Source organism: Peromyscus leucopus, chromosome 6, assembly GCF_004664715.2.
Source record: "Peromyscus leucopus breed LL Stock chromosome 6, UCI_PerLeu_2.1, whole genome shotgun sequence".
NCBI classification, from domain to species: Eukaryota; Metazoa; Chordata; class Mammalia; order Rodentia; family Cricetidae; genus Peromyscus; species Peromyscus leucopus.
In genome coordinates, this window is record NC_051068.1 from 84,649,503 (window position 1) to 84,665,632 (window position 16,130).

At 42.7% G+C, this 16,130-nt stretch overlaps 1 protein-coding gene across 1 annotated transcript; it reads right to left on the bottom strand.

Annotated features, from left to right (window-relative positions):
- Positions 1-567: 567 nt before the first annotated feature.
- Positions 568-4,338, bottom strand: Prmt6 (protein arginine methyltransferase 6). Its single transcript, XM_028879319.2, has 2 exons — positions 3,021-4,338; positions 568-1,086 (listed from the first exon to the last, which is right to left on the bottom strand). Exon 1 carries the CDS (start codon positions 4,303-4,305, stop codon positions 3,178-3,180), a length of 1,128 nt encoding a protein of 375 aa, XP_028735152.1. The 5' UTR covers positions 4,306-4,338; the 3' UTR covers positions 568-1,086; positions 3,021-3,177.
- Positions 4,339-16,130: the final 11,792 nt, after the last annotated feature.

A 16,130-nucleotide genomic window follows, 5' to 3' on the forward strand; every position in this document is an offset into this window, starting at 1 on the left:
GGCCCTCTGCCAAAGGGGGCCCATGACCAAAATGACAAGGAGTTCACTTGCCTTTGCTGCTGTCATGCATTCAGTTTTCTGGGGACCCCAGAGTGTCACCTTTTATTCACTGTTAGGGAAATAAAAATAGGGGTTGTCCCAATGAGTGCCTACTGTGTCAAAATGAAGGAGTTATACACTGAAGATGGTTCTTCCAGGGAGGTCTGGGGTCACCTGTGAGGTGCCCTAGTAGTAAACACTTTTCCTTTAGCATCAAATAATTAAGCCTTTGTTACCATTAAGGTGGTCTGTAGTGTTCCGTTCTCAACTGAAGTATGCAGTATTAATATAATGAAAGTGAAATTTTGGTTAGGTTTAGGAAGTCAAAGAGTTGTGCCTAAGATCTAACTGCCAAGCATTAGGTATGTGCCGGGCACAGTGGCACAGAGCTGTTAACTCCAGCATCTGGAAGGTAGACTTAGAAACATCAAGAGTCCAAGGTCATTCTCAGCTATGCTGTGAGTTTCAGGACAGTGACGCACTACATGTGACCCCATTTCACAAAACAAACAACAAATGACAATTACATCTATGGAACTTAGAGAAACTTTTTACTTAATGTGTAAAATAAACAATTTATCCTTCCTGATACTAAAACCACCCCACCCTATCATGGCTTTTGGTTTCTGTAGTGGTAGTGATGGATTAGAGGGCAGAGTTCACACTCTTGTAGTGTGTAATCCCACATACCCGTCACAATGAGTTTTAGATTGTATTTTTAGCAACTACATTCATCGGCTCAATAAACTAATGGAAACAAATGGAAGATTCTACAGGGGCAAATAAATATAAGCTGTGCAGGAGGTAGTTGAACTTTACCACGGTGCTGTCTTGGGTCTGGTAATCCAGACCTGGAGCCTAAGGGCTCCACATTACCAGTCCTAGTCTACATATTGCATCAACAGTGCCTGGGTGTCCACACACCTCAGGCTTTCATCCCTCCCAAGTGTGTTCATCCCAAAGGCCGTGGCGCTCCTCTGGATTCTTTGGTACTCAGTGGCATATATTGCTCCTTTTGTACAGCCATGCTGATACTGTGAACAGTACCTGTAAAAGAAAAAGAAAAAAACAACAAGGTGAGTATTTATTCTGCAGCACATTTTGTACGCAGCCTCAGACTGCTCTAGGTTTGCCTTTTACACAAATTCAGCCCCATGGTGCTGAGCTTCCTTCTAGGTTTCCTGTATTAATTATTCTTATCCCCAGTTGTCTGTTACCTCCAGTTTGCATGAGCGCTTTGAAAGGAAAAAAGAACAAGTGTGTGTGGGGAGAGTGGTGGTGGTGGAGGTGGTGGTGGTGGTGGTGGTAGTGGGGTGCCTGAAGACTCAGAGGAGTGTGTTTGGGTTTTCTGGCTCCAGGGACTTGGTTCTTAAGTACTCCACCATGACTCCTATCTTTCGTGTTGGCTTCAGCTCCCTATCTAATTTCTTTTTCTTTTGAATTAAAATGTAACTAGAATTTTGAAACTTACTTTGCCCAATCAGGGAAATCTTGCCTTTTCTCACACCCTCCCAAGTTTTAACTGAATTTTCCTTTTTGTCCTTTTTTTTTTTTTTTGAATATAGCACTTGTATTTACAAAATATACAGAAAAGTGGACACTTCTAAATACGAAGGAAAATTGTTATAGAAAGGTCAAACAAAATCACCAGCAATCACTCTAAGTGAAAGCTTCATTAAAAACATAGATGATCCCAAAGGAACTACTTTTCAAATCTCTAAACTAAGCATTTATGTTAAGTATTTTGACATCACAATTTTGAGATTTTACTGGAGTGCTTGACTGTTTTGTAAAAGTGGTTTTATATTTGCATTTCAAATTAGAGCTCAGAAAATTAGCTTTAATAGTTTAGCAATTTAATATACAATAAAAAAAGCGAAAAACAGAAACAAGGTTACAAAATCTAAAAATTCAAGAGTGCTCAAGATCGCCCGCTTTTAGACCTGTTTTTTGGTTAAACCTTCCAAAGCTAGTAGAATTCAAAACCATGCTAATCATAACTTGAAATGTCCTCAAGCTGCGTTCTGCAGGCGCTGCAATACTTCAGAGCTGACACTATCAGAAAGGTAACAGCATTATAATAAACTCATAGATGGTACACAAAACGTCTTAAGACCTCAGCTATAAAAAGTGAGAATGCCATTTTATTTGCCACAGAAATGAGGGAAGAAACGTCAGTGAAATAAATTTGATAACATGACTCACACTTCATTATAGGCGATTTCCCCAAATTTACACCATTCACATTTGGCTGAACTAAAAAGAACTGAAGAAAGGAACTTGTAAGTAGGACACTTATGTTCCTTCAAATGAGTTTCAAGAAGCACACTAGATAAAATACACCCTTGGCTTAGGCTCAGCAATCTTCTTGGTCAGTCTGCTTTACAAGAATCATAAAATACTTCTTATAAAACATCTATAAAATTTTTTTGGCTCAGCCTTAAATGTAAAAATTAGGATATTCAAACCCATACTATTTCCTGTTCAGACTTTTCCTCCTGTTACATTTAGAATTGCCTAGACAATTAGTCTAGGCTGTACAAGTAGTCATTTTACTAGGATTATTGTGTTCATCAAATTTAGCACCCCGTGGATTAAGAGTAATGAGAATAGGGCTAATTAAAGTATTTCACGTGTGCTCCAGTTCCTCACTAACGGGATGAATTTTATTTAGAACATAAGGAAGCACATGTACCACCACATCCTACAGGCACCTAGGACTTGAGTGAATTCAGAGACTTAAAAAAAAAAAAAAGCTCTAAAAATCATACTTGAAATTTCTAAAATCTAATTGAACCATTTTGCCTTTCTTCCCAGTTTCATATGGAGATAAGGGATGAGGTGTCAGATTAGCGCGTGGACCAATTATAAACTTACATATTTATCCCCCCACCCGCCCCCGCAGTGAAATACAAGTTCGACACTACATGCTTTCCAGGCTTAAAAGCACACCGCACCAGTCCTTGGTCAGGGAGGCTCACTTTTTAAATAAACACTGCCAGAAGAATGTCCTCAAATGAAGACTGAAGTCACTCTCCCTTTCCCAGAAACGGTGAGGAAGAGGAGACAAATATGTCTCCGACTTGCACAGATCTCCTTTTCTTTTCCGAAGAAGGTGGATGGGCGAAAAGGCAATGCTCAGTCCTCCATGGCAAAGTCTTTGGTCTTTTCCTCCTGGTCCCCCACTTTGTAGCGCAGAAGCACGCGCAGGCGTCGGGGGTTGTCCCGGGAGGGCAGCAGAGTGATCTCCCCTGAAATGTCCGTATCTTGTTCCACCGGCACCGGCTCATTCAGGTAGAGGAGCGCCTGCTTCCAGTGAGTGGCCGGGTGAAAGGGCGAGGTGGACAGCACCAGGGGTTTCTCCGAGTCCCCTCCAGGGAAGGTCACCTGAAACCAGATGGCAAAACCATGCAGAGGCGCGGAGCCATAGCAGCTGCAGCGGAAGCGCCCGCCTACACCGGCCTCCAGCTCTTGCTCCAGGCCGGCGCGGGCCAGCTCGAGCTGGGCAAAACGCTGCGGCCGGGCCAGCACGTCCTCGCCGGACAGACCCTGCACCACGATCTCCGAGTGGCCCATGAGGCAGCGCGTGGCGAAGCTTTCCAGGCAGCTCATGTCCACGCCGTAGTGCTGTTTCACCTGGCTCCAGAAACCCAGGCGCCATTCCAGCATCTGGTCGCTAATCGGGGCCACGAAAAGCTCCGCGGAAGCTGGCAGGAGGAGACCGCCCTCCTTCAGCCATTTGGTCCGCGCGTGCAGCACGGAGCTCAGCATGGACTCGTGCAGAAGTCCGTAGCCCATCCATTCGCTCACGATGGCGTCCACCTGCTCCGGCAGCTCCACCGTCTCCACCGGGCCCGGCAGGACGTGCACGCGGTCCTCCAACCCGTTGAGCCGCACGACCTCCCGGGCCTGTTGCCAGATGGCGCTGGCCTCCACCGCGTACACGCGCCGGGCACCGGCCTGGGCGCAGAAGATGCTCAGAATGCCGGTACCCGCGCCCACGTCCAGCACGGTCTTGCCTCGCAGCGCGGCCCAGTTCCGCAGGATGCCCAGGCGGTAGGCGTCGGTGCGGACGCGGTCGGCGATCATCTCCTCGTGGACCGATACGTCGGAGTAGCACTCGTAGTACAGCTGGTCTCGCTCGCGCTTAGTCCTCCGGGGTCGTGGCGGGGCTGCCTCCTGCTCCCCGCCATCTTCCTCCCCGGCTCCCTCCCCTCCTGCGCCGCCACCCCCCGACTCCAGCTTTCTTTTCTTGATCAGCGACATCTTGGCCGCGGCAACCCGCCCCCAGCAGGCTTTGCGCGGTGTGGCGAGCGGGCTCCGAGTCCCGGGGCCTGCCGGATTTGTAGTCCCCGCTGGTCGTCCCGCCTCCTTCGGCGGAGGCGTGCAAAGAGTTTCTTTTGCCTACAGGACACTTTTGTTCCGCCTCTCCAAACCCTTTACTTACTGTTTCCCTATGACCACACTATTATCCCGGGATTCTTTCCGTTCTCGCTCTTTCCTTCCGTCCCTCAGCCTCTTTCGGTTTCACCCATTCTTGAAGCAGACACACCCACTTACAGCTATGTGTTTCTGCTCCCCTTGTCGGATCCCCGCCTCTGCTACTGAATTTTGGTGGCACGGTTCCTGTCCCTTCCCCGACGCTTGTAACTCATCAAGCTCTCTATTCTAACTGGAGTTAGGAAACAAAGAATGTGTAAGTGGGGCAAAGTGAAAACCTTAACACAAGATCTTGGTTCTGAGTCCAAAGTGATCCCCCAATGGACTGAAAGATCCAGGGCAAAAAGTAGAGTTGCTGTGGCCATCAGATGACCTTACACCCTCCATTGTGTTTCCAGAGAATTGTTCACTTTGACTTGAGTCCTGTTCTGAGAATTCTATGGTTCAAACTAAAGAACAATTATCATCAGTCATATGATACTCTAAAACCCATTACCAGGAAGTGTATCTGTTGATGTAATCAACCGTCTTATTAAATAAGAAACACAGAAACAATGTAAAAGAGAAAGCCAAGAGGTCAGAGCTCAGAGATAAAATCTCACCCTTCCGCCTGCGGTGTTCCAGCTTCCCGAAAGGTGCCCAATTTTCTGTCTGTTCGTCTATTTATAGTATTTTGTTCTGCCTTCTCATTGGTTGTAAACCCAAACACGTGACTGCCTCGTCACTGTCTGAATGTACAGCCCCCTAGGTCTTAAAGGCATATGTCTCCAATGCTGGCTGTATCCCTGAACACACAGAGATCTATGGGATTAAAGGCGTGTGCCACCACCGCCACACTCTTGCTATGGCTCTAATAGCTCTGACCCCCGGGCAACTTTATTTATTAATATACAATCAAAATCACATTTCAGTACAATTAGATTACCACCACATGTATCTGCTAACTAGTTTATATATGAACATATACAAACACACATAAATCTATGTATCCATACATAAATATTTTCTCAAGGAAATGATGGAATTCTTATCTTTTGACTACTTTTCCAATGCAGCTCACTTTTCAAACCCCGGTCTGTCTCCTTGTAAAGGCAGACTTGATACCCACATCCTCAGTTATTTTATTTTTTTCTGTCATTCAAGCAGGAGCTATTAATCTGTTTTCATTGTCCATAACAGAAATACAATAATTTAAAAAATATGTGCTGCCTGGAGCTGGAGAGATGGCTCAGTAATTTAGAGCACTGGCTGCTCTTCCTGAAGACCCGAGTTAGACAGCCAACACCCACATGAAGGCTCACAACTGGCTTTAACCCCAATCCCAGGGAATCTGTTGCCCTCCTCTGGCCCCCAGGAGCTCCAAGTAGGAGTGTGATGCACAGAGAAACATTCAGACAAAATACACATAAGTATGCAATTCATAATTTTGTTTGTTTTTGTTTTTCGAGACAGGGTTTCTCTGTGTAGCTTTGCGCCTTTCCTGGAACTCGCTTTGGAGACCAGACTGGCCTCAAACTCACAAAGATCCACCTGGCTCTGTCTCCCGAGTGCTGGGATTAAAGGCGTGCACCACCACCGCCCGGCCATAAATTTTTAAGGTGTGTGCCACTACCGCCCGGCTCATAAAATTTTTTTTGTTTTGTTTTGTTTTGTTTTTCGAGACAGGGTTTCTCTGTGCAGCTTTGCGCATTTCCTGGAGCTCACTTGGTAGCCCAGGCTGGCCTCGAACTCACAGAGATCCGCCTGGCTCTGCCTCCCGAGTGCTGGGATTAAAGGCGTGCACCACCACCGCCCGGCTTAAGTGTCTGGTTTTTTAAAGTTATTTAATTAATTAAATAAGTGAGTTGTTATGCATGGGTGCATACACATAAATGCCATGGCATGCTTATGGAGGTCAAAGGACAACTGAGGAAGTTGGCACTTTCCTTGTCGTGTACTTGGGATCCAACTCCAGTCTCCAGGCTTGGCTATGAGTATTCTCCTACTGAGCCATCTCCTGGACTTAGAACGTGTTCATTATTAACCCAATTTTCAGTTCACTTCTTTGTGGTTTCTTGTAAAACTATGCTAAACAAAATTTTGCTGGTTCATCTGCTTTTCTTCATTTTTTATTAGCAAAACCCAGTTCTACTGAAGATGAAAGTATCTTTCTATCCTGGCAATCAGTCTCCAAAGAATCTCATTGCAGCTAGCCACACCCCTAACTAATCCATTCTTCTTCTGGCTTACAAGTAGGGGCTTTACAAAAATCTATAAGATAACATCACTTGAGGGATTTCCCATTCTCTGATTAGGAGAATCAAGTAACTTCAGGTCATTTCCATTTCATCTCATGCAGCATTCCAAACTCCTCAGTGGGATTAAGACATACTGTCCTTCTGACACCAATAGTTCTTTCTTGGATGACATATTCGCTTATGTGTGTAGTGGGTAGCTGTTCTAGTTTTGACCTGGAAGTATGTCGATGTAATTCTGAATGGTGTTATTAAATAAGAAACACAGAGCCAAATGCAGAGTTAAAAGCCCAGAGATCGAGCAGCAGCCAAGAGCTAAGACCAAGACCTCCTTCTTACCCCTTGCTGTCATTGTTGTCCTTCCCCTCAGAAAGACATCTACTTGCTGTGTGTCTGTCTTTTTATTGACTTTCAATTCTGCCTTCTCATTGGTTGTAAACCCAACCACATGACCTTCTTGTCTCTATGGTTGGTATTGAGATTAAAGCGTGTGTCTCTCTGGGCGGTGGTGGTGCACGCCTTTAATACCAGCACTTAGGAGGCAGAGGCAGGTGGATCTCTGTGAGTTCAAGGCCAACATGGACTACAGAGTGAGTTCTAGGACAGGCTCCAAAGCCACACATAGACACCCTGTCTCGAAAAACCAAAAAAAAAAAAAAAAAAAAAAAAAAAAAGCGTGTGTCTCCCTGCTGGCTGTGTCCTTGAACACACAGAGATCTGCCTGTCATGTGATTGGGATTAAGAGCATGTACTACCACTGCCAGACTTCTGCTAAAGGGCTTGCTATTAGCTCTGACCCCTGGGCAACTTTATTTATTAACATACAAATAAAATCATATTTCAGCACAAATAAAATATCACCACAGAAGTACTACCCAAGTGAGGCTTCTGGTAACTATCATGACTACCTATGACCTGCCCTGAGGCGGAGCAGAGATGGGAGCCCTTAAGACCCAAGATCTGGATGTGCTGGCTTTCTTTGTTCCTGGTGATTCTAGATGCTGAATGGTAGACCAAGCGGAGTTCTCCAGAGAACCCAGCTGGACTGCACCTCACCTCTCCCAGATCCTGTAACCAATCCCTTTACTAGCTGTAAGTTACCCCCCAAAATAAACCTCCTTTTTAACTACATGGAGTTGCCTTAATAAATCCTCCAACATACGTGTGGCCAAAGTGTGGAAAAGAACTCCCTCTTTATCATTCCACATCAATGGCCTGACTGAGAATGGCCTTCCTTGTCTAATATTTTCCAGTCTAAGATGCTGGTGTTTTCCTTCATAGATTTTGTTATTAACTGTTTCTATTTAATTTATTTGTTTTCTAAGGAAGCCCATGAGACTTGGACTTCTGGTGTTGTCTCTAGCAGGAGAACAAGGCACCTGGAATGACTCAGTGAGCAATCTTGACTGAACTGTTGTGGACAAACAATCATGTTTTCATCTAGACAAAGAACCCAAGTTTTGTTAAGTATGATGATATCACACTGGAAAACTCAGAAACATTCAAGTATGGACTGAATTCAAGATCTCAGAAATGAGAATAGTTTCATTTTACCTTCTCTTGCAGGTAGAATAAAGATAAGGCCACAAGTGCAAATTGTAGAGAAGAAAAAGCCTGTGACACTTCCCTTTACTATAGCTTGGCTTGCCATAGAGAGGAATTTATTGCTTATTCTACCACATGGAGTAGTTTTTAGTGGGAAAGGGATCTAGATCAAAGCTGTCTCAGCACTGAAGATCACTAGGAACTCTTACACTACTCCCTCCTCAGGCAGGAGAGTTGTGGCTGTGCTGGATGAATATTCTCTCTGTTTCCTTTGTAGTGGGATACCTTCACATCCATCGGTGGTGAAACCCAATGCTTTTCAAACGAATGGACCTTGAAGCAATACATTTTGGCTAGCAATTAAATAAAGATGAAATAGATTAGAAAATATTAAAACTATGAGATGATAAAGGCTAGCTATTGTTTAAATAGACCTTTTTTGAGTTGAGTACACTATATATATATATATATATATTTCTTGCTTTATGTTAAAGAGTTTAACATTCACAGCTTACTGTTGTCCCTAACCTTTGAATTTTAATATGTCCACATCTCTTTGGGGTTGTGTGATGGCTAGTCTTGGTTGTCAACTTGACTATATCTGGAATTAACTAAAACCCAAGCAACTGAACACACCTGTGAGGAATATTTCTAAATTGGATCATTGAGAAGATCTACCCTATTCTGGATTGTTTAAGGTTGGAAGACCCACCCTAAAATCCAGGCAATACCTGGTGGCATCCCACATAAAGGACATGGAAAATAGAATGTTTTGCTCTCTGCCTGTTGTTCTCAATCTGGATACCAAGTTCATCTATCCCATTGTTAGTGTTCCTTCACTGACACTAGAATCTACTTTCTTAGGACTTCTACATAGATCAAAGACAAGTTGAGACATCCAGGCTCATGGCATAAAAAACTACTGGATTCTAGGCAATTCAGGAAGACAGCCATTATTGGACTACCCAGACCATAGCCTCTGGGCTACTTTAATAAATTTTGTATGTGTGCATGCATGTGTGAATTCTGTCAGTTATGTTCCTCTAGAGAACCCTGAGCAATACAGGTTGCTATTCAATTATCTCCATCTTTGTAGTTTTAGATGATACTCAAACAGTATGTGTTTGTAGGCTATTCAGTTGGTCTGTAGTTCTACAGTGCTTTTCCATATCACATCAGAGCGTTTTACATATGTTTTTCCCATGTCATATTGTAGCCATCTGAATATCAAGATTTTGTATCTTCGTTTTTTTATGTTGAGAACTTGGTACATTGTTTGGGAATCCCAACCAATTCCATACTGCAGATTGTTGATTCTGGAATCACAGGATCATTGCTGTGTTCATTTTATATGACTGGGAAAGTCTCGATCGATCTTTGGCATCACACAATTAATGGGCTTGTTCAGTCATCCGTTTATTCAACAAGTATCCTGGGTGTCTATTCTGCATTAAATATTATTCTAAAATCAGGTGACATCCCCATAAACAGAAAGAGCGGAAACCCTCCGCTGGAGGAGCTTGTATTCTACTGCGAGTCTTCATATGCAAATTAGCATGCCGCTTGCATGTCAGCCTTCTCCCCTGTACTAGTGTGTATTTCTTACTTCTCCCCGATGAAGAGACTATAGTTTAAAATGTATGTTAAAACCTACTGTAGAGACTGGAGAGACTTCCTCTGGTGTCTCAAGAATTCATTGTAATTCTCAGAGTGTGTGCTGAAGAAGGGTTAAAGAGCAGTGACATGAAAAATGTTATCAACACCGATTTGATATGAATATTCATTAAGTGGTGTAGTTCTTGCCACCCTGCAGTTACTACAAAACTGCCAGCGTCAAAAGAGGCACTTCTGTCAAGAGAAGGAAAATCCTTTGCAGAAATAACAATAAAAGGTGGTGAGTTTTGTGTTTGAATAAGAATGTCAAACATAAAAACCTAAGCATATTTTGTATTCTTGGTGTATGCAGTGTCTTTTAGAGCCATGTTGTGTTGACCCAGCTATTAAACTCAATACTACACAGATGAATGACAACATCCCATGATGCTATTATGAGTGGATGTGTTTCATTTCCTAAAAAAATATTAATGAATTTTATTTAGGTAGCAGCAACAGGGATATTATGAACTTACCCCACATTTTCAATTAAGTTCAGATTTATTGACCTCTTAGAGAATAGAATATAGCATCTTAACAATTTCAAGTATCCATATTGGATAGGATAGTCTTACTGTTTCTATTGTGAATCAGAGCACCCAAATGGATACAGTAGGAACATGGGGATTCACTTTACAACATGGGAGGAAGCAATGTGCCTGTGCCTGCATGAAATGAGCAGTGTGCTCAAGAGCTCTAGGCATAGTAAGGATGAGGCAGCTTAATGAAAATCAGGTATTAGGACTAATAAGTATCACTTAATGAGATCTTTCCCTCTCTTGTGAAAATCTTTACTATGAAAGAAAGTAATCATTAGCTTCTATCAGATGTATATGCTCTCACTGTATTTTAATTTGTTTCTGAGGGCATTTAAAGAGCCTAGGAGTAATGTTTCAGATGGGATACAGTAGTAGGGTGCTTGCTTATAAAAAACAAGACGGTTCTATCCACAACCCTGGAGAGAAAAGAAATGGAAAGTGTAACAATGATGAAACAGTGGTTCTCAGTGTGTAGTCTATGGTCTCTAGATCAATGGCAGCATTGTCACACATTTGCTTATGAATTAGAGTCTCAGGGGTGGGATTGTTAGTTAACAGACAATCTCAGGTGGCATAATACAAACTCAACTTCAAGAACCACTACCTAGACAATTTGAAAAGGACCAGAAATGATGCTGTGGGGCAGGTTACTACAAATTTAGCAGCCACCACCATCAGCAATGACAATACAATACATAGAAGTCAAGAGCTGAGACACAGAAGATTTTCACTCCACTGGAAGACTGCAATCAATTGATTTCTATAGCAGATAATTTTCTCCTAATTCTCATGAGATTGTTGGAAGAATTCAGTTCTTTGAAGTTGGGTATCTGAGGTTCCCCTTTCATTTTTACTGTAGGATGGGGACATCTTTCATAACCAGTGTTCTGCTGTGACTTTCTCATCATGTGATACTCTGCCAGGCTTTCTCAGAATGACTAACTTATTTCTTCAAGGTCCCCCTAGAGAGACTTTCTGATATCAGGAAAGTTCTAGTTCAAGTTGGCCTCCCCCTAACTAAGGATAATCTCACTTTTGATGAACTCAAAAGCACCTGGGTTAGATACTCGATTGTATCTGTAAAATAAATGTTCATCTGGAGAAAATGGCTCAGGTTGAAAGGACTGAAGGTTTGTTTCCACTGAAGGTGACAAACACAAAATGTCTGCACAGCGTTCATTTGCAGCAGCTCATGGCATGTGGGAAAGTCTAGATCAAATACATGAAAATCAAACTCAGATTTGAACAACCTGTGCAGTACCTTGGACCAGAAAATTGTTGTACAGCTAACTGCTTAGTTCCCTCTGCCATTTTTGAATTTCTGAACCCTGCTAATGTTGAAAACATGTCCCCAATAGTGATTATTTTTCTAGCTTGAGTCCCAGAAGAGAGGATTCCTGGAATGAAGAAAGACTGAGCTGAGGCCAAGTTAACCCAGGAGAACATAACAGGCCAAACCTCTCATGTAATAGAAGTGAGAAACAGAAAAATGGTCATTATTTGAGCACTGAGATGTTGAGGTGGTTATCATAGCAAAAATAAAGCTAATTAATGCCAGGCTGCATGCCCCATGAATTGCCATGCCTGGGTCCAGACAAAATATATCTTGCATCAGTATCTTTGTTCTTCCAACCTGAAACTCGTAATCTTTTTTGGAGGTAAGCACCTGAAGAATAGCATAAAACAATCAGTGACCTGGTTTATGAACTTTACATACATAGAGACATATAGTGTGTTCCCCTGGGTCTCATTTCTTTTTCTCACCATTATAGTTGTGTGGTTTATTCATGTGATTATGTAGAGTAATAACTTCCACTTATAGTGCTTTGTTGTATTCTACATTGTGAAAATGTCAGCTTAATTAGGCATGTTTCTACTTCACAGATCCTCTTAGATGGAAGCGATTGTTCCTGCCAGGAATTTCTTTTCCTTTTGGTATTTTTTTTTCTGCATAGTTCTTTAACTTTTAACATTTGATAATATAGTTATAAAAAACTTAATTCTGTCAACATACTATATGCTGTCTATTCTCTGTGTGAAGCGTTGCATGAATTTTTTTTTTTCACGTACAAAACTCACAAATATTTGCTGAGTATCTGATACTACATAGCTTTCCAAAGAATAAGAGTAGAGACAATAGATAAAAATCCTTGCTTCTTTGGAGATGATATTTTTTGAGAATCCTGTCAGTTACTTTTTTGTTGCTCTGATGAAATGTCATGAGCAAGGCAACTTCTAGAAGAGTTTGTTTTGGGTTACAGTTCTAGGGAGAGAGTTTACACTTGTGGGGGAAGGCATAGTAACAGGTAATAAGAGCAGGATCCTGAGTGAGGTAATCCAGACTCAGAAAGACAAACATGGTATGTACTCACTCATAGGAGGATACTAGATGCAAAACAAAGACGACTAGACTGCTACTCACAACTAAAGGGAGGCTACCTAGAAAACAGGAGCCTAAGAAAGACATGGGGATCACCCAATGACAGAGAAATGGATGAGATCTACATGAACAACCTGGATGTGAGTGGGGGTAATGAAGGGCAAGGTTTGAGGGAAAGAGAGCTTAGGGGAGTGGGAGATCCCAGCTGGATCAAGAACAGAGAGGGAGAACAAGGAATAGGAGACCATGGTAAATGAAGACCACATGAGAATAGGAAGAAGCAAAGTGCTAGAGAGGTCCCCAGAAATCCACAAAGATACCTCCACAATAGACTACTGGCAATGGTCGAGAGAAAGCCCGAACTGACCTACTCTGGTGATAGGATGGCCAAACACCCTAACTGTCGTGCTAGAAATTTCATCCAATGACTGAGGGAAGCGGATGCAAAGACCCACGACCAGGCCCCAGGTGGAGCTCCAGGAGTCTGATTGGCAAGAAAGAGGAGGGTTTGTTTGAGCAAGAATTGTTGAGACCAAGACTGGAAAAAGCACAGGGACAAATAGCCAAACTAGTAGAAACACATGAACTATGAACAAATAGCTGAGGAGCCCCCAACTGGATCAGGCCCTCTGGATAAGTGAGACAGTTGATTAGCTTGAACTGTTTGGGAGGCACCCAGGCAGTGGGACTGGGGCCTGTCCTTAGTGCATGAACTGGCTGTTTGGAACCTGGGGCTTATGCAGGACACTTGCCTCAGCCTGGGAGGAGGGACTGGACCTGCCTGGACTGAATCTACCAGGTTGAGCTGAATCCCCAGGGAAGTCTTTGCCCTGGAGGAGATGGGAATGGGGGGTGGGCTAGGGGGAAGGCGGAGGAGGGGGTGCAAGAGGATGGAGGACAGGGGAATCCATGGCTATGTAAAATTAAATTAAATTATAAAATAAAATAAAAAAAGAGCAGGAAGCTAGTTCATCCCATCTATCCACATACAGGAGGCAGAGAATGCGAGAAGGATGTGGCCTGAGACTATAAACTCCTAAAGCCCGGCCCCAGTGATACGCTTCCTTCAGCAAGGCTGCACGACCTAAAGATTCCATAACCTCAGACAGCACAACTGCGAATCAAATGTTAAAATACATGAGCCTGTGGGGACATTTTTCATTTAAACTGCTACAGGAATAATCTTGATCTATTCAGAGTTGTTTTTAAATCTAGAGCTAGTAGTGTTGCATGAATCTTAAAAGTTCTTATTAATAAAATCAAACCTGAGGCAAGTTATTGGGGTCCATGCTGGTAGATCAGAGAGACAGAACAAACCACAGCTATCTCACCTCGCCTGATCCTCAACTGGTCTTGTCTCCTCAGACTGGAGGCCTCTGAGTCCTCATCCTCATCCGGAATGGGTCTCAGCTGAATTACTGCTCAAAAGCCTGAAGCTTAACCAGGCAAAATCTTCTAGTTTCTGGTCCTCACGCCTTATATATCTTTCTGCTTTCTACCACCACTCCCTGGGATTAAAGGCTGGCTTTCTGGGATTAAAGGCGTGTGTCACCATGCTTGGCTATTTCCAATGTGGCCTTGAACTCACAGAGATCCAGAGGGATTTCTATCTCTGGAATGCTAGGATTAAAGGTGTGAGTGCCACCATTTTCTAGCCTTTGTATCTAGTGGCTGTCTGTTCTCTGACCCCAGATAAATTTATTAGAGTACACAACATTTTGGGGAACACAATACCACCACATTTCCTCTCTTTTTGTCTAAAATTAAAAAAGCTTATAACTAATACAAGAAAAACTATCTTCAATAAGTATATGCAATATACAGTCAAGATTACATTAACAATGTCTAGTCCATTAACATTTGACAGATCCAGACAAAAAACTCCATTATATATTAACAATGTCCAGTCCAGTAACATCTGATAAACTCAGACCAAAAAATTTTCATTACTTATCTTATTTAAAACAAGTAGTTCCGTTTTAAAAGTAGATTCCATAATCCCCCTTTTTATCTTATCATATCTGTATTTTCTCTTTTTTCTTTTCATAATAGATTCATTAGTCTACCTTTTGCCATTTTTATATCTTCCCCTTTTTCTTCAGTGTAGATTCAGTGATCTACCTATTTATCCTATTATTTCTTTATCTTTTTTCTCAGAGTAGATTCGATGATCTATCTCATATCTATATTCTCTTTTTCTTTTCGCTTTCTAGGGGTGAAGATATCTTTAGGGAATCTTGAAAAGAAAATTTTTGGGTTAATCATCAAGTCCTGTATCATTTGTCCAGTCTCTGGATAATAGGAAAGTTCAGGGCTTGTTTCAAGTCCTTGTTTGAGTAGTCTGTCAGGCTGGATCATCTCAACTAGTCCTCTCGAAATTGTTCTGACCAGTTTGTAGTCCAAAGTCGATTTTTCCATGGTGTTAATCAGCTTAATGGCTTTACCATAGTCCATGTGGAATCATCGTTGTAGCCTGTCATCTTTTTGAAGATTTCAAAGTCACTGTTAGGCATGGTCATGGTTTCCTGCAGACTTTTTTTTTTTTTTTTTTTTTTTTGCCTCCTTTGTGGTTTGGAGCAATCACAGTCTGATAAATGTCTGTCTCTCGGAACCATGAACATTCTTCCCTAGTACAGAAAATCTTCACAGCAATTTCTCCCCACCATTTGTCTTGCCAAACTTTTCCAAACTGACCTTTGCCAATGCTTTCTTGTAACACGATGGTCCTGGCAATTCTTCTCTGAACCAGCAGCGGTAAACCCTTCGTCCCAGGTAGCAGCATCACCGCAGTCACCAACATGATGAGAAGGAGCTGGCAACGTGGAGCAGTAGCCACTGCTTCCATGGTCCCACCACTGTTTGTGGTTCAGTCCGGGCTAAAGCTTCTCCCAAGCCTCCTAGGCTGGCTCAAACTCGGGATCCTACTGTCTCTGTCTCCTTCAGCAAATCCTACCGGTGTGGGCCACCACAACCGCCTGAGTGTAGCTTGGGCCTGAGCTGGGACTCACAATTCCACAGGCAAACAGCTTTTTCATGAATTCGTAACACGAACTTTGGGCACCAGATGTAGCAGGAATTTTAAAAGTTCTTATTAATAAAATCAAACCTGAGGCAAGTTATTGGGGTCCATGCTGGTAGATCAGAGAGACAGAACAAACCACAGCTATCTCACCTCGCCTGATCCTCAACTGGTCTTGTCTCCTCAGACTGGAGGCCTCTGAGTCCTCATCCGGAATGGGTCTCAGCTGAATTACTGCTCAAAAGCCTGAATGCTTAACCAGCCAAAATCCTCTAGTTTCT